This window comes from Falco cherrug, chromosome 1 (assembly GCF_023634085.1).
Source record: "Falco cherrug isolate bFalChe1 chromosome 1, bFalChe1.pri, whole genome shotgun sequence".
In the NCBI taxonomy this organism is placed as follows: Eukaryota; Metazoa; Chordata; class Aves; order Falconiformes; family Falconidae; genus Falco; species Falco cherrug.
The window spans coordinates 73,412,772-73,427,133 of NC_073697.1; the positions used below are offsets into that span (position 1 = coordinate 73,412,772).

The following is a 14,362-nucleotide window of genomic DNA, read 5'->3' on the forward strand; positions in this document are numbered from 1 at the left end:
TCCTCATTAATTTGATTTTGTTTCCATTTTTGTTTAATTTCTTTCTTTTTAAGGTTTCATTTATCCTATTTCAACTGAACAGAGAACCCAGAATGAATATGGATTTTCTTGTAAGTTTAATGTTTGATTTTATGTTCCTGAATGCTAATTTAATGCTGTTCCTTGGGTCAAGCTTTACTGTTACGCCAACTCTGTCCAACTAGGCGAAGGGGGACCTGTTTGGCAGACTAAATGGCATGCTGCTTGCTTGACAGCAATCACAATGTTTTGCTGTCAGTGGGTTGACACAGAATGGTAACAGTCCTTATGCATGAGGAAAACGGGAGAAGGTTCTGCAACAGAGACAGAAACTGGAGAGAATGAACCCTCTTCCTACAAAAATTTCTTTAGCAAATGAAAGAAATGTGATGGAGAGGTAACTTTCCTTTGAGCTGGGACTCAGAGATCTGCTTCCTGAACTGCTGGGGAAAAATATGTGATGTTTCAAGGCTGGTATATTGAAGGTCCGATAGCCAGCATCTTACAGAGATTGATCAGTCCTTGGTAACATCTGCCAGCTCTCACCTCTGCAGCTGGAGGGCAGGTTAGCTTAAATGGCTAAAAGGCGGGGAGCAAAAAAATATAAATGATTTCACATGTTTCGAAGTAACAAAAATGGCGTAGTAAAAAAGTCTGATTTGTTTTTGCACTTTCTTTTTTTCATTACGCTATTTCTAAAACTGGGATTCTTCACGGTATAGAAACACATCAAATTTTGATCACATATTCGGACTTTTGGAAAAAAAAATGCCTGGTGGATAATGATGTTAGAGATTAGCCTGGAATTAGTGCTGAAGATACGGTATAAGCAGCTAGTAGAAATATCATAGCCATTTTCTCACAAGACAGCTATAATAAATCTGGGTTCCTTTTGGTGAATTACCACATTATTTCTTGTGCTTGATTCAGCTTTTATCCAAATACGTGTGTGTTAATGCCAGTGATGAGAAATCAGTGTTTGATTCTCTGCTTTACTAGGTTGGGTTTTTTAAAAAGGAAATGGATAGAAGGGAATAATGGTTTGGCATGTTCTAATTCAAAAAAAGCAGACTCAAAGATCTATCCTGATATTCCAGGTATTCCATAGAAAATAGACGGTTTGGGGGTTTCTTTTGTACTTTTTTAAAAGGGAAAAATAAGGCTTCTGAAGTTTAAAAACTCACAGCATGGGCTCTTTTTTTATCAGATGAACCACTAAATACCAAAATTATGATACTATGTCATTAAGACATACTATTTTATTTTACAGGATGAATTTGCTTCATAAGGCTGAGTCTGTAACATGTTATCCTTAGTAACCACACAGCCTGCGTACCAGACAGATGAATGAGTAGACAGTGAAAGAGAACACAAGTTAGAGAGAAATCAAAGATCATTTTCTATCAAAAAGGCATAGACCAGTTATATAGCTTTGGAAATGGATTTTAAATTAACCTATAAAAAAGGTAGTAAATATCTGTAGGAAACAAGAATGTGTTTTCTTGAAAGTCCCTGTGAGGTGCACAATTCTTCAAGGTTCCTGGCCTCTCTCCCTCTAGCTGCTCCTGACTCAGATGACGTTGCCCTCTACGTCGGGATCGTCATAGCTGTGATCGTATGCCTGGCTATTTCCGTGGTCGTAGCCCTGTTTGTCTATCGCAAGAACCACCGTGACTTTGAGTCAGATATTATCGACTCCTCGGCACTAAATGGGGGATTTCAGCCTGTTAACATCAAGGCTGCAAGACAAGGTTAGTTGTCATTTCATTCCATGTTGACCAATTCAGGGAGGTGCTATAAGGTCGTAGTCTCTTGGGCTGCATGAATGATACTCAGTGGATGCTTGTTGGCACTTGATAAAAGGGAGAAAGATCATATCCATTTGTTTCCGATAGGCAAGTGCTCAAAAACCCACGTTGGCGTTTTTTCAGATGTGCTCAAGAGCATAAAGCAGAGGAATTTAACTTCTGAAGAAAGCATCAATGTTAGAAACAAACACAGAGACATTTATGGAAATACAGGTCCAGCTCATATTTAAATCAAAGGCAAAGCTCTGACAGAAACAACGGAGGCAGAATCCATCACAGGAGTGATATTACAGTCCAGTAACTCTATCACATCTTCCTCCCTTTTGTTTCACTAACAGCTTTTTTTCCTGTGCCTTGTCTCCACAGGCATAAATAGTAGTTTAAGTACTGTACTTTCGTTGTAGAAGAAGTATTAGTAGATCATTTAATAATGAGCATTTCTGTCACTGGTGCATAACAGCTTGATTATTTCCACATCCACACTTCATTGGCTGGAATAAAACCCCACACTCTAAAGATAGTGGTAGCTTTTTCAAGACCCATACTTAGGCTGAAGAGTTTCTCTTTTTTTCCAATATATGTGCCAGAAGAACAAATCAAAGTAAGAGCTGCAATGACAAGAGAGTCGTCATGTGAAAGATTAGCAGAAGTGTCATTTACTTTGCTGGAGATACTTCTAAAACAAATCTCCAAAAAGTGTGATGCAGGTACTAATCCCAAACTGTGGGGAGTCACAGGCATGATGACATCATTAATTTGTTCTGTCTTTTACTTCAGGAATGCTGTCATTAGGCCAATTAGATAAATTGGTTAACGATTCTCAGCATTTAGGGAGGGGCACTTAGTTAATAAAACTAGGTCTACAGAGTAAGGAGAGCATCTTGCCCCAAAGTTAAGCATGTTGTACTTGAATTCAGAGTGCAGCCTGGAAAAAAAATCCCAGTGAAGAACCTTTAAAGCAGAAATGTGCTGTAATTTTGTATCAAAATTAGATTCTATAGCAGTTGGGGCAATACATGGAAGTTTGTTGGAGAGGTGCATGGAAAAGGAGGCAAAGGTCAGTCTGCAAAGACTTTGTGTATCAACCTTTGGTATGAAAGGCAAAACGTAGAATGCAACCCCAAATTGTCACCCAGAAGTCATCAGAGTAGAGAAGTAATATGGTTCTTCCTTCTCATCTCCAATGCAGACCTCCTGGTGGTACCACCAGACCTCACTTCTGCTGCAGCCATGTACAGGGGTCCTGTTTATGCCTTGCATGATGTCTCTGATAAAATCCCAATGACCAATTCTCCAATCCTGGACCCCCTGCCCAACCTGAAGATCAAGGTTTATAACACCTCCGGTGCAGTCACCCCCCAGGATGACCTCTCAGACTTCTCCTCCAAGCTGTCCCCACAGATTACACAGTCTCTGCTGGAGAACGAGACCCTGAACATGAAGAACCAGAGCCTTGCTCGGCAAACTGACCCATCGTGCACTGCATTTGGGACCTTCAACTCCTTAGGAGGTCACCTAGTAATTCCCAATTCAGGTAAGTGCTAGCCATGTTGGCTTAAAGGCACAGTTGTTTTGTGTTTTCAACTGGAGTTAGCTTGCTTTTGTGCAGGAAAAAGCAGGGTCACTCCTGGGACTCTGCCTTTTCTTTGTTCTGAACAAACAGGTTATTTTTTTTTTCCTCTTGCTGAGGTCTACTTCAAAAGATACTTCAAATATTCTTTTCCCAAAGTCCTGGTCACCTTTTAAACAGAATATTGCAGGTCTTTTAGCTGCTTTCTGAGACACGTGAGGCTTCAGAGCTTCCCTGTGTGAAGTGCCATTCAGCACCCTTCACCTTTTCCTTTCATGCAGTTCTAGGAAAGGGTCTCTTAGCCAGAAAGTCTCAATCTTGTCATCACACATAAAAAAGACAAATTAATTAAAACACAAATCAGTTGTTCCACTTCCAATTTATCTCAGACTCTGTGGCATTGAAGTAGGACAGCAGAATACTAATTTTTGGAAGGCTTTTGTTTCCAGCACACATTATATACCCAAGGAAAATAAGGTGCAAGAGTGCCTTCTCCATATTTCTCTCCTTGTTATATGTATTGTTGACTTTTTTACAACTAGGAAAGAGAGGGACTGAGCATCAAGTGCCTTTTGATGTAGTTGCAAAGTGCTGCTCAGTCTTTCTCATACAGTTCGGAGGCCAGGCTGGCGGCCCCCCTCAGGCCCACCCCCAGCACTGGGAGGCCATTTCAGAGCATGCAGGGAGCTCCTGGGCAGCCTTGGGAGAGCTCAGCTCTCACAGCTGGATTTTGGAGGAAAGCCATACTGCTGTTTGGTTCCTAAGTGAGGTGTTGACGTTCATAGGAATTTCAGCACCTAGATGTTCCTGTGGGTTTGGCATGCTAATTAAGAGCAACACTAACATCTAGAGTGGGGTTGAATCAAATGGATAAAACACTGGCTGTGGGGGATATGCAGGCTACACAGTGCTCAGGAGTCCCCCTACCCAATTTCTCAGGAGCTCTCAGGCCAGGTAGGACCACAGTACATGTGAGACCACAGGTCACAAAGACCTGAAATGGTAGCTCAAGGTTTCATGGCATTTCTGCCTTCTTCCTTTACATATTGTGGTCAGCTCTTGGCTATTTTATAGCACAATGCCCTGACTAAGGAAACGGTGCCTACCCTTGTCTCCTGCTCCTTTACTGAACCTTTTCTTGTTTGTTGATGTTGCAGAGAAAGCAAAATGCCTCGGTGGCCCAGGACCTAGGTGGTTTGGCCCTTCCAGGAAGCAGACAAAAGTGGTCAGTGAGCAGTAGCCCTTGTCTCTGAGCTACCGTGGAAGAGGGGGCAAAAATAGCTGTTAGATTTAAGTAAAAAATACTTAAAGAAATCTGGTGCTGACTGCTAAGCGATGTAGATAATTCATGCTATACAGTCCTGGATTTCACATTTCTCTAAATAGTGGCTGAAGGTAGATATTAATATTCAGGTTTCTTATGCAGTGGTGGTGCACATTGTCAGCAAAGTCTATTAGTCACATTTAATTCACATATATTAATATCAATTTGTAAAAAAAAAAAAGGTTATTTATTGCTGTGATCCCTTTAAAATGATTAAAATACATTTTGTAAAGTATGTCAATCTGTCTACTGCTACCATGTATGCCTCTGTGCTGCTTCTAGATATAGGTATATCCTCCCAATGATATGATCAAAGCCTTTCTTTCATGCTACATCTGCCCTGTTACAGCTGAGAACCTGCACAGGTGAGGTTGTAACAGGCCAATAAAGAAACAAGTGTCAGAAGGCATTCATGGAAAATGCTTTCCTCACTAATCCTTCCCCTTCAAAGCCAGGTATGGGACTGAGCCCCCGTACACCAGCACAGGAGAGGTCTCCAGCATAACCAAACCACATATGCTAAACAAAAGAGACCGAGCCATGCAAGGTTTCTGTAAAGCCTGTCTTGTGCATATGCATATATGTAAATAATCTGCCTGTAGGTTTATTTTCAGTTATGTAGTAATAACTATATTAAAAGCCTTGCCACTGATTCCCAGCTAACCCACATCTGCAAAGACAGCTGGCTGAGATGCGTCCAGCAGAGTGAAATAGCTGGTTCACACGCCATGTTTGTCATGAATGACAGGAGGTTTCTGAAATGGTAGTAGTGTAAGAACAGTGGTTTTTAATCAAATGTGCAACTAATCACCTCTGAAAAGGGCACTGAGTGTATTTATCCACATTTTTTTCAAGGTTGGATACCTGAATTTTGAGCTATTTTACAGGGTTAGGCACATTCAAAATACCAGGCAGCCCAATTTTGCCTCCCTGGTAGTCTAATTAGAAGCTGAGTGCATTAAAAGACGGGATGCCAGTCGCAGAAGCCATCTTTCAGGAAACAACTAGTTCTTGTTGCTTCCTGGGACAGTGTTCCACTATCTGTCTTCCCTGATTTTAATTAAGTAAGAATTGCCTAGGGAGAGGTGTCCTGTTACAACTGTTGGAAATCTTTGTCAGAGTCGTTCATTTTTCCATCATTTTACAAGGTAAGTAGAAGCATAACCATCTGTCTGCTCTTTAAATAAAAGGGAAGGGAAGAAAGTCCTCTTCTCCACTCCCATATTTCAGTGCCAACACACAAGAGAAAAAAGAACAGGCTAGCTGAGCACTGGAGATGGCTGGGTTACAGTAAATGCTTTTTCTCCTGTGTTGTTGAGGTCATGCAGAGTCTGCTGGTGAGGTTGGGTGAAAATCTGGCATTGCAGGTTTCATCTTCTGCCTCCTCTGTCACTCCTCTTCAGAGGCCCGCTTGCCTCTGGGTTTTTTCTTCATTTTATCTTTTGTGTCTCTTCTGTTCTGCAGGAGTAAGCCTGCTGATCCCAGCCGGGGCCGTTCCACAAGGGAGAGTCTATGAAATGTATGTGACAGTTCACAGGAAGGAGAACATGAGGTAAAATGCCTTTATTTGTTTGTGCGTTAACAGAGGGGAAAAGTGTAGTAACTAAAGACCTGTGGTAATATGGTTATGCAAAGCCTACCGTGTTGGAACTATTTGCTGACTTGGAGGCAAACGCATGCAAATCCAAGGATAGACTTCGCCGCAAAATCAGCTCAGACTTTTGCTTTTCTAACCAAGACTTGCACTCTGCACAACCCGTCAGGCCGGGGTGATGCTGAATCATAGCCAGAAGCAAGGAAAATGTGCCAGTGTGAGTTTGGTGTGGCAGAGGTGTGAGGTAACCTCTTAATAAAGACCCATGCTGCAAATGAGAAGGCAGCAGAGGAGCAAGGTGGCAAATTAGCTCAGCAGAGGGACAGGTGCCTGAGCACCAGGCTTGGAAAATGTCCTCTCCTATTGTAATGAAGGTAAATTTTTATTTCACCCTTTGTGGGCTTGGCTAGTCCATGCAGTGAAGAGGATGGACCAAAGGTTTTTACATCCTCCACCACTCCTTGCTCTGAGGTAGAAGTAAGCAAGTAGTTGTCCTGCTTAGCCACAGGCACAGCATGCATAGAGCCTCCTAGAGCCACCCAGAGCCAATGTTGCCGTGACTTCTGTTGTTTTCACCTGTTAATCTGCATGTGTGGACAATTCATATTCTAGATCTTAATGTCTACTGAGTGATCTGGCAGCCTTGGTATTTAAAAAAAAAGGTTCCAAAAAAGCCAAGATACTGTTCAAAGCAGCTTTAGAAAAACCTAATGAAGAGCAAGGTGAGATCTTAGTCCGCAGAATGGACTCATACACAAAGGCTGAATGGTAAACATGAATCTAAGCAATTATTACACATTACTTTGCCTCCTTCCCCCCCTCATAGCTAGAGGAGCTAGCTATGAGGTTTTTGGCTCAGCCCCTTAATGGCTTTTATTATGTGCTAAGCCACAGCTGTTTATACACTGCGTGATATTGAACACTATTCTTTAGCTTGGTAGTCTTTCATCCATGCTAAAATAATCTGCTTAAAGAAAAAATAAGTAACTCCCCCCACCCACCCTTTTGCATACATTATTCATGGCCTGCTCTTTGAAAATAGCTAATTGCAGCTACAGAAAAAGTGTCTCTGTTCATATCTAATATTGATTGTATTCCTATTACTTTGGCTGTGTTTTAAAGACATTTACAAACAGCATTGGAAAAGGACCCTTTCCTGCAAAAAGAAAAAAAAATATAATCAGACAGCATCCCTTGTATTCAGCTTGCCTCTAAATCTCCCTTTTAAAAATACCTAATTTTTTTAAAAAAAGATTTTATATCATTCCTAGGAGGAGCTATATATGCAATTATTTTTTTTCCAGCCAGTTACAGAGAGAATTCCTGCCTCCTTATTCATGCAGCTGTGAACAGCCAATGTCACATGCTAATCTGGTTTATTTTCTTCAAGGGTCATAAAGCCTCCTCTGCATGCTTTGTGAGACCTGTTATTCAGCAGGTCACACACAGGATAGAAGGATAGGTTAACTTGTATTGGGAAAAGCATGGTTAGAGCTGTGCTGTCTGCCAAACTGAGCAAGTATGCTGTAATATGCCTGCAAAAGGGAATGGAAGGGTGCAAATCCTCACTTGCAAATTTTTTTAGTGATTCCTTTAGCTAGGAGAGGAGAGCAGAGAGCAAGATGCCTTGGCCATGGGGCAGCAGAACTCATCCTGTCTTGGTGGTAAATGCTTTCTGGGCACACAGACTCCAGCTGCTTATTTGATTTATGGCAGCTTTTCAGCCCCCACTCCAGCGTGCCAGGTTCTTCATGATCATGGAAACCAGTCACTTCTAGGACATTTAAAACGGAGCTTGTTGGGTGTTGTCTTTATCACTTGGAACTGAATATTCACTGAAAAGGGCTTAAATGCTGCAGAACTGTAAAATCCTTCCTGTTACCTGCTTACCCACTTTTGCCAGGTTTCGAGGTGCAGAATGGGATGGTGGCACCCAGCACTCAGCTGTAATGGTCTCCTGCCACAGGACTCTGTTAGCAGAAACTTCACTTGCTGTAGCAGAGCTGCAGCTCACTCAAAGCCTCTTTTTCTGGCTGCATGGGCCACAGATGTTGCTTCATATAATTGGGATCATACGGGTACCACAAGTTAGTGTGCGGTGTAATTATTTTTTAAATCCACTGCTGCACTCTTCCAGCACTCCAGCAGAGAGTGATAGTCCACAGTAAGGACTAGCTGCCGATATTTGCTTTTGTGGCCAAGCAGTAACTGGAGTGTGTTCAATAAACCCTGTGAGACCCTTTATTGAGACCCTTTATTTATTTTCATGAGTACCGTGTAAATGTGTATGGGTTGAAAAGTCCTGTTGTGTGTTGATGTAGCTTGGAAGTGGACATATAGAAAACTATGAAATGGGTGTTATAATCAAAAAGGAAGACAGGCTCTTTTTCTTGATATACAGCCACCACTGCCATGAGAATGTGGTCTCCATAGTACCACCCTAAATAGAACCAGTGCAGGAACAGAGAGGCTTACCATCACAGCTCACATTATCTCCAGCGACCTAAGATTTAGCTCACACTTTATTTGTAGAAATAGGAAACAACTTCTGAACATTCAAGCTGAAACAGCAAATCTGTTATCCCTCAGAGTCCTGCAAATTCCCCTTTTCTTTTCCTTCCTTTGTTTTCCTAATACATTTCCCCAGTTAGTCTCTGAAACCTGTCGTACAGAATTTTGAGAGACTTCACAACCCAGTAATATCACCCTATTGCCTTGCAGCAAATTGGTTAGGAGAGCTTTCCAAGACACACCACATATTCCATTTCATATCCGTCAAAGCATGTGAGAGCAGGCAGGTCACCCTAAAATCATTATCCTTCTGTGGTGAATTGGGGTTCTGATGGCTTGCAATAAATGCCACTTGGAGGCAGTTGTTTTCTCTAAGTGTGTTAGCATGCTTGTGGTGCAGTGGGTTTTCTCTTTTCCTAGACTAATACTCGAGCAGGCTGGTTTTCCTGCTCCTGCGCTGCAAGCTTATAATCGTTCTGTCTGTCATTTGGGGCAGGATGGATGGCAAGCAGCTACCAGGCTTTGATCCTTGGCTGGCATATGCTGACCTCATGGAAAGGTCCATGTGCTTTATGAAGTGGCTGCAGTGGGGAAAAGGCTGTCTGTGTGTATGTGTGTGTTTGTACATGTATATGTGTTTGCGTGTATATATTTATATATATAACCAAAAAAAATGACAAGCCTATGAGAATATTTCACAGCTATCAGACAGGTTTCTGTCTTGAAGCTTGTTGGTTGCTTCAGTGGCGATCAGATGCTGTCACCCTTAGCCTGGGGAAGTACCACTGACCTTGAGATTCACAAGAAGCAATCCCTTCTTGAGTTGTTCTTTCACCTATAAATAAATACATCACTGTGATTGGTACCTGGCAAGAGCCTGTTCCCATGAGCATCTGTGAGAGCCTAGGTCTTACATGACTAAGGATTAAATAGCACGAGTGTAAATCTTCAGCTTTCAGGATTTTCTTAACTGCCTCAGGTTAAAAAACAAACTTAGCTCTGAGCTAAATTAGTGGAGCTGTGTGCTTCCTTTGGAAACATCTGGCACTGGTCAGTGCTAGACAGGGTCTGGGTCTTGATGGACCACTGATATGATCTTGTATGGCAGTTCCTGTGTTCTTGTGTGAACCCCTGCCGTGCTTGCACAGCTTTAGGTGGAGCTACTCTAGCATACTTTAATCAGAGGCAAGAACTGCACTGAATGTGGCACAGTGAAGGACACTTCTGTGTAATCCATCATGCAGGAGATGATGCAAATGAGAGTGGATGTCGCCGTGCCCATGAAATGTGACAACCCTGAAGAATGAAGTAAGCAGTGCTCCTGAAGATCTTGATGGAAGACACACATAAACTGTGCAACTTCCAAATTAGCTACCTTAAAAGAGAGAAGGGTCAGGTGATCCTTGTCAGGATTTGGATCAGTGGCTTCATAGTGTATGTATAGACTTTAATATAAAGTCAGGGAGCTTATCAATGAGTTTGATCCAAGAAACAATGTTATCTTTTTCATCAGTAAACTCTAAGCTCAGTGGTGTGAAATAAAAGATATTGAAGGCTTCCACATCTCGTTTCTCCACCTCCCTTCTGTATCTCAGTTGCATAAACAAAATTACTTTGTGACTCCAGAAGACAATTTCATAAAATGCCAGTCATTGTCATTGAAAAAATCAACATAAAAAAGACCAGAGCATGAACAAAAGGGGAGGAAAACTTTTCAGTTCAATTTCCTTCTGAAGGTAGGCTGGCAGAAGAACCTGAGTCATCAAGAATATTAAGTTTGAAACTTCAGAAGGAACATGTTAAAAGTAAAGCCCCAGCAATGAAAGGAGAAATAAAATGCTTTCCTTCTGAATTTGGCTAAGCTGTAGCTGCATAGAAGGGTTGCCATCTGTTGCTATGAGTTAGCCATTGCTCCCTGCTCTGTCCTGTGCTTCCTGAGCTGCTGTGATTGCCTGTAACATCTACACACAGTGCCAGGGAGTGCAATGTACGCCCACCGAGGAGCAGAGATTTCTCTAGTTGTGCTCACATCTGCTGTCTGACAGCTACCTTAATGAGTATGGTCTGGCTTATTACAGGGAGACCGTTTCGAATGAGTAATCCCATTAAAAACACAAATTTGATTGCGAAGGGACCAGATATAGTGAATAAAAGTTTGTTTGCTTTTAAATAATTTGATTGTTCTTGATAAGCAGTGCAGGTTGGGACAACATCTAAAAACATCTGAAGACCTTTCAGTTACTGTTAGTGCCTTTTGATAGCAATGCTGAACAGGGGATTGGATTTCAGTCTCACTCAGATCTTTGTAAAACAAAAACGTCTCTTTTGCCTGCAGTGAAGTGACTTTGGAGGCATACAGCTGAATGCCCAGTCTCATCTAATAAGTTATCCTGAGACTGCTGCAAGCCTAAAATGAAGGACATGGTGGGGGGAGGGGGTTTAGGTTTGGGGTTCTTTTTTGGATAACAGCCAGAAAGTAGGTTCTTGCCCACAATTTTGAAGATGTCTGCTCATAGATCTTTCTGCTTCAGGGGAGAGAACTCCCTTGCTCTGTGTGGTCCCCTCTGTGTGTGTTTGTGCTGGATCTCCTGCGATCTGTAACACAGAAATTGGAATACTCGATCACAACAGGCACTCACCTAGGCCAGAATCCTGGCTTCGCTGGTGCTGCATCACTTGCTCCAGGAGAAGGAAGAAAATTGCTCATAATAAATGACTACACAATAACTTGTCTTCAGGGGAATTTGTTGTTTACTAATTCCATCAATTAGTGTCGGGTTTATGCCTTGAAGCAGAAAGATTAATACCTCTTGTATAATATATCTTGTCTACTGCATCTGTTTCTGTTCTCATTCGCTATAGTAAGGCATAATCCTTTTGTTTTAAAATGGAAATTGGAAACAGTGAGAAATAAGAAAAGATCTGTCAAGAGATTTTTGTTCCTTCTTCCTGTTGGTTGTCATAGGGTACCCCTCTGTGCCATTGTGTGGTTTAGCCTCAGTTCTCCAGGTTTCAGCTGTTTATTTCCAAGATCTCGCTGCAGTCCCTAAATACCTTGCTACCTGCAGTCACGTTAGAGCTGGATAGGAAAGGGAGTATCACCTCAGTGTGCTCTGACACGCCTTGTCCCATACAGCCCCAGAAATCAGATTTGCTTTTTGCTGCTGTGTCACATTACAAGGTGATGCCTGCTGTGTTGCAGTCAGCTCACCTGTGATCTTTTTAACTTTCATTGCTTTCTTTGCTACTAAGTAACTATGCTTGGAACTTTTTTTGCTCAGGCTGCATGAACTGCTGTCCAATTAATATGATTTTATTTCTATATTTTTACCCTCTCTGGATCTTTTGCATTATTTTCTGGCTCTCGTTGTTACAATAATTCCTTGTTAATTGTTATCTGAAAATTTACATTGTCTACCACATTGTGAGTAGAAATTCTGGCCTTATATAGTAGTCAGAGAGAGGTTTAGCATGGACTTTAACAGAGCTGGAATTTCATTAATTCAGTGACACTGACCCCTGTTTCACACCACTCGAGAACTTCTCTGCAACTCATTATATCTCAGTTTTTAAAGGTTTATCTGCATGAGGTGGAGTGGTAGAGAGTCACTAGGACTGGCAGCACTGTGGGGTACCCAACTCAGATGTGTGTCTGGTCGCAAATGGGGACTGCAAAGTCAAGCACCCCTGCAACTGGCCCTTTCTTCTGCTCCTTACTCATCGGTGTCCTGTGTCGTAAATCCCCACATCAGGAACAGGCATCTCTCATCCACTTGACAATAAATCTTGTAAGTCTGGTGACAAAGATGCTGTTTACCAACTTGGGAAAAAATACTAAGCTTTGCTATTTTTTTGCATGCCTGTTGTATGTTTATATCTGCCTCCTACATCACTTGCTGACTCTGCAGTTTGGAGTGCCTCCCGCCTTCGTGCTCTGCATTGTTTTTTATACTTGTGTTAATCAGATATAAAACGTTGTGGCGCAGAATCATGCCCTCCATCAAAGTCCTAAAATTTAACAGCTAACACAATTTTGTCACAGAGTAGTGACTAAACTTAATTTTACTAAAGAGACAACTTTAGGCTGCATGATTTATCAGTACCATATAATTTTAATGACCTTTTGGCTTTTTTTAACCACATGCATCAGCGCTCAGATTCTCGTAGATTTTAACTCATTTTTAACCTAAAATGCACTGTATGAATTTTTTTATCACAATCATGATATATTCCCTCCTATAATTTTTTGGACTACTGGTTTTGTAATTAGTCAATTACAAAAATAGTCAAAAAAACTATGATAACTTGTATTTTTTTTCCTTCCTTCTTCATGTTTCAGTAGTCTTTTAGATGAAGTTAGGTTAACCAGATGATTTAGTGTATAGGTTGTCTTACCTGTGGCTTTCCAGACAAATATTGTAATTTTGAAAGATCTTTCTCATAAGACATTATGGGTTTTGAAATTTCTTAAATTAGTCTGTAGGGGAGTGTTCAAATATCCATTAATGGTAGATGACCATTAAGAACCACTGCCACACTGTGAGGTTTTTTTAATCTTCTTGTTGCTTATGATGAAAAAAAAATCAAAACACCACCAAAACATTGAAGTAAATGAGTCTGACAAAGAAGCAACATTTTAGTCAAAAACTGCCCAATGATTTATTCAGTTCAGTCTTGCAAGAGAGTGATCCCTGATCTTCTTTATCTGAATCCAGAGATCCCTACAGCATGTAGGAGGAGCTGGACAAGGTGCTTTATCTGCTAGTGTTTCATTTCTTTTGTGTAGTATTTGTTAGGCTACAATAACCAGTGTAATACATGATAGCTGTCCAGATTTTTATACTTTACATCTTATTTGAAAGGCAGCTATATCACAGCTGTTTGTTTCCAGTCCACGGCTTTTCAGAAACAATTGTTAAGTCATTTAGTAAACTCATCAGTTAATTTCCACAGATGCATATCATCTGGTATTACTGATTTGCATAGATCTAATTTTCCATGCCCGACCTTTTTTTTTTTTTTCTCTCTCAGATGTTATGAAAATCTCCCACAAGATTTGTAGCAGCAAGAGATACTTTTGAAAAGTGCCTTTGTCCCACTTTGAAGAAGGATTTCTCAAAAGTTTGTCTTTCATTTTCTGTAAGATTAATGGAATATTCAGGGAAAATTAAGGTGGAACAAAATAGGATATGCCTGTGGACATACCTTTACAATAGCCAGAATAGGTGCAATAAATTGGATAGCAAAACAGCTTCTGTCCTGATCTGGCCTCCTTGAAATTGTTATCTACGATTACACCTACTTTATTTTGTTCTTTCTTTTGGTAAAGTCAAAGACTTGCAGAAATAAACAGTATTTAATGCTGTGTCAAATAATACCACTAAGACCAATACAGGTGTAAATACAAGTATTTGTAAATGCAACAAGGGACTGAACCCTTAGCCACCGCAGAGGATGGGAGGTCCTGTGGGCCGATCTGGAGTTTAAGCGCAGATCACATCGAACACTTTTAATCTCCCACTTGCTGGTTTCTGGAT

General features: G+C 41.1%; 1 protein-coding gene across 2 annotated transcripts in view; it reads left to right on the forward strand.

Moving 5' to 3' along the window:
• Positions 1-14,362, forward strand: part of UNC5C (unc-5 netrin receptor C) — a 261,113-nt gene that overhangs the window by 228,786 nt on the left and 17,965 nt on the right. The window contains exons 8-11 of one of the 2 annotated variants that reach the window (XM_055713037.1): positions 54-110; positions 1,578-1,769; positions 3,016-3,360; positions 6,185-6,272. In XM_055713037.1, the coding sequence (XP_055569012.1) occupies positions 54-110; positions 1,578-1,769; positions 3,016-3,360; positions 6,185-6,272 (682 nt within the window). The remainder of the gene's footprint in view (positions 1-53; positions 111-1,577; positions 1,770-3,015; positions 3,361-6,184; positions 6,273-14,362) is intronic. The other variant, XM_055713044.1, reaches the window with a different exon arrangement.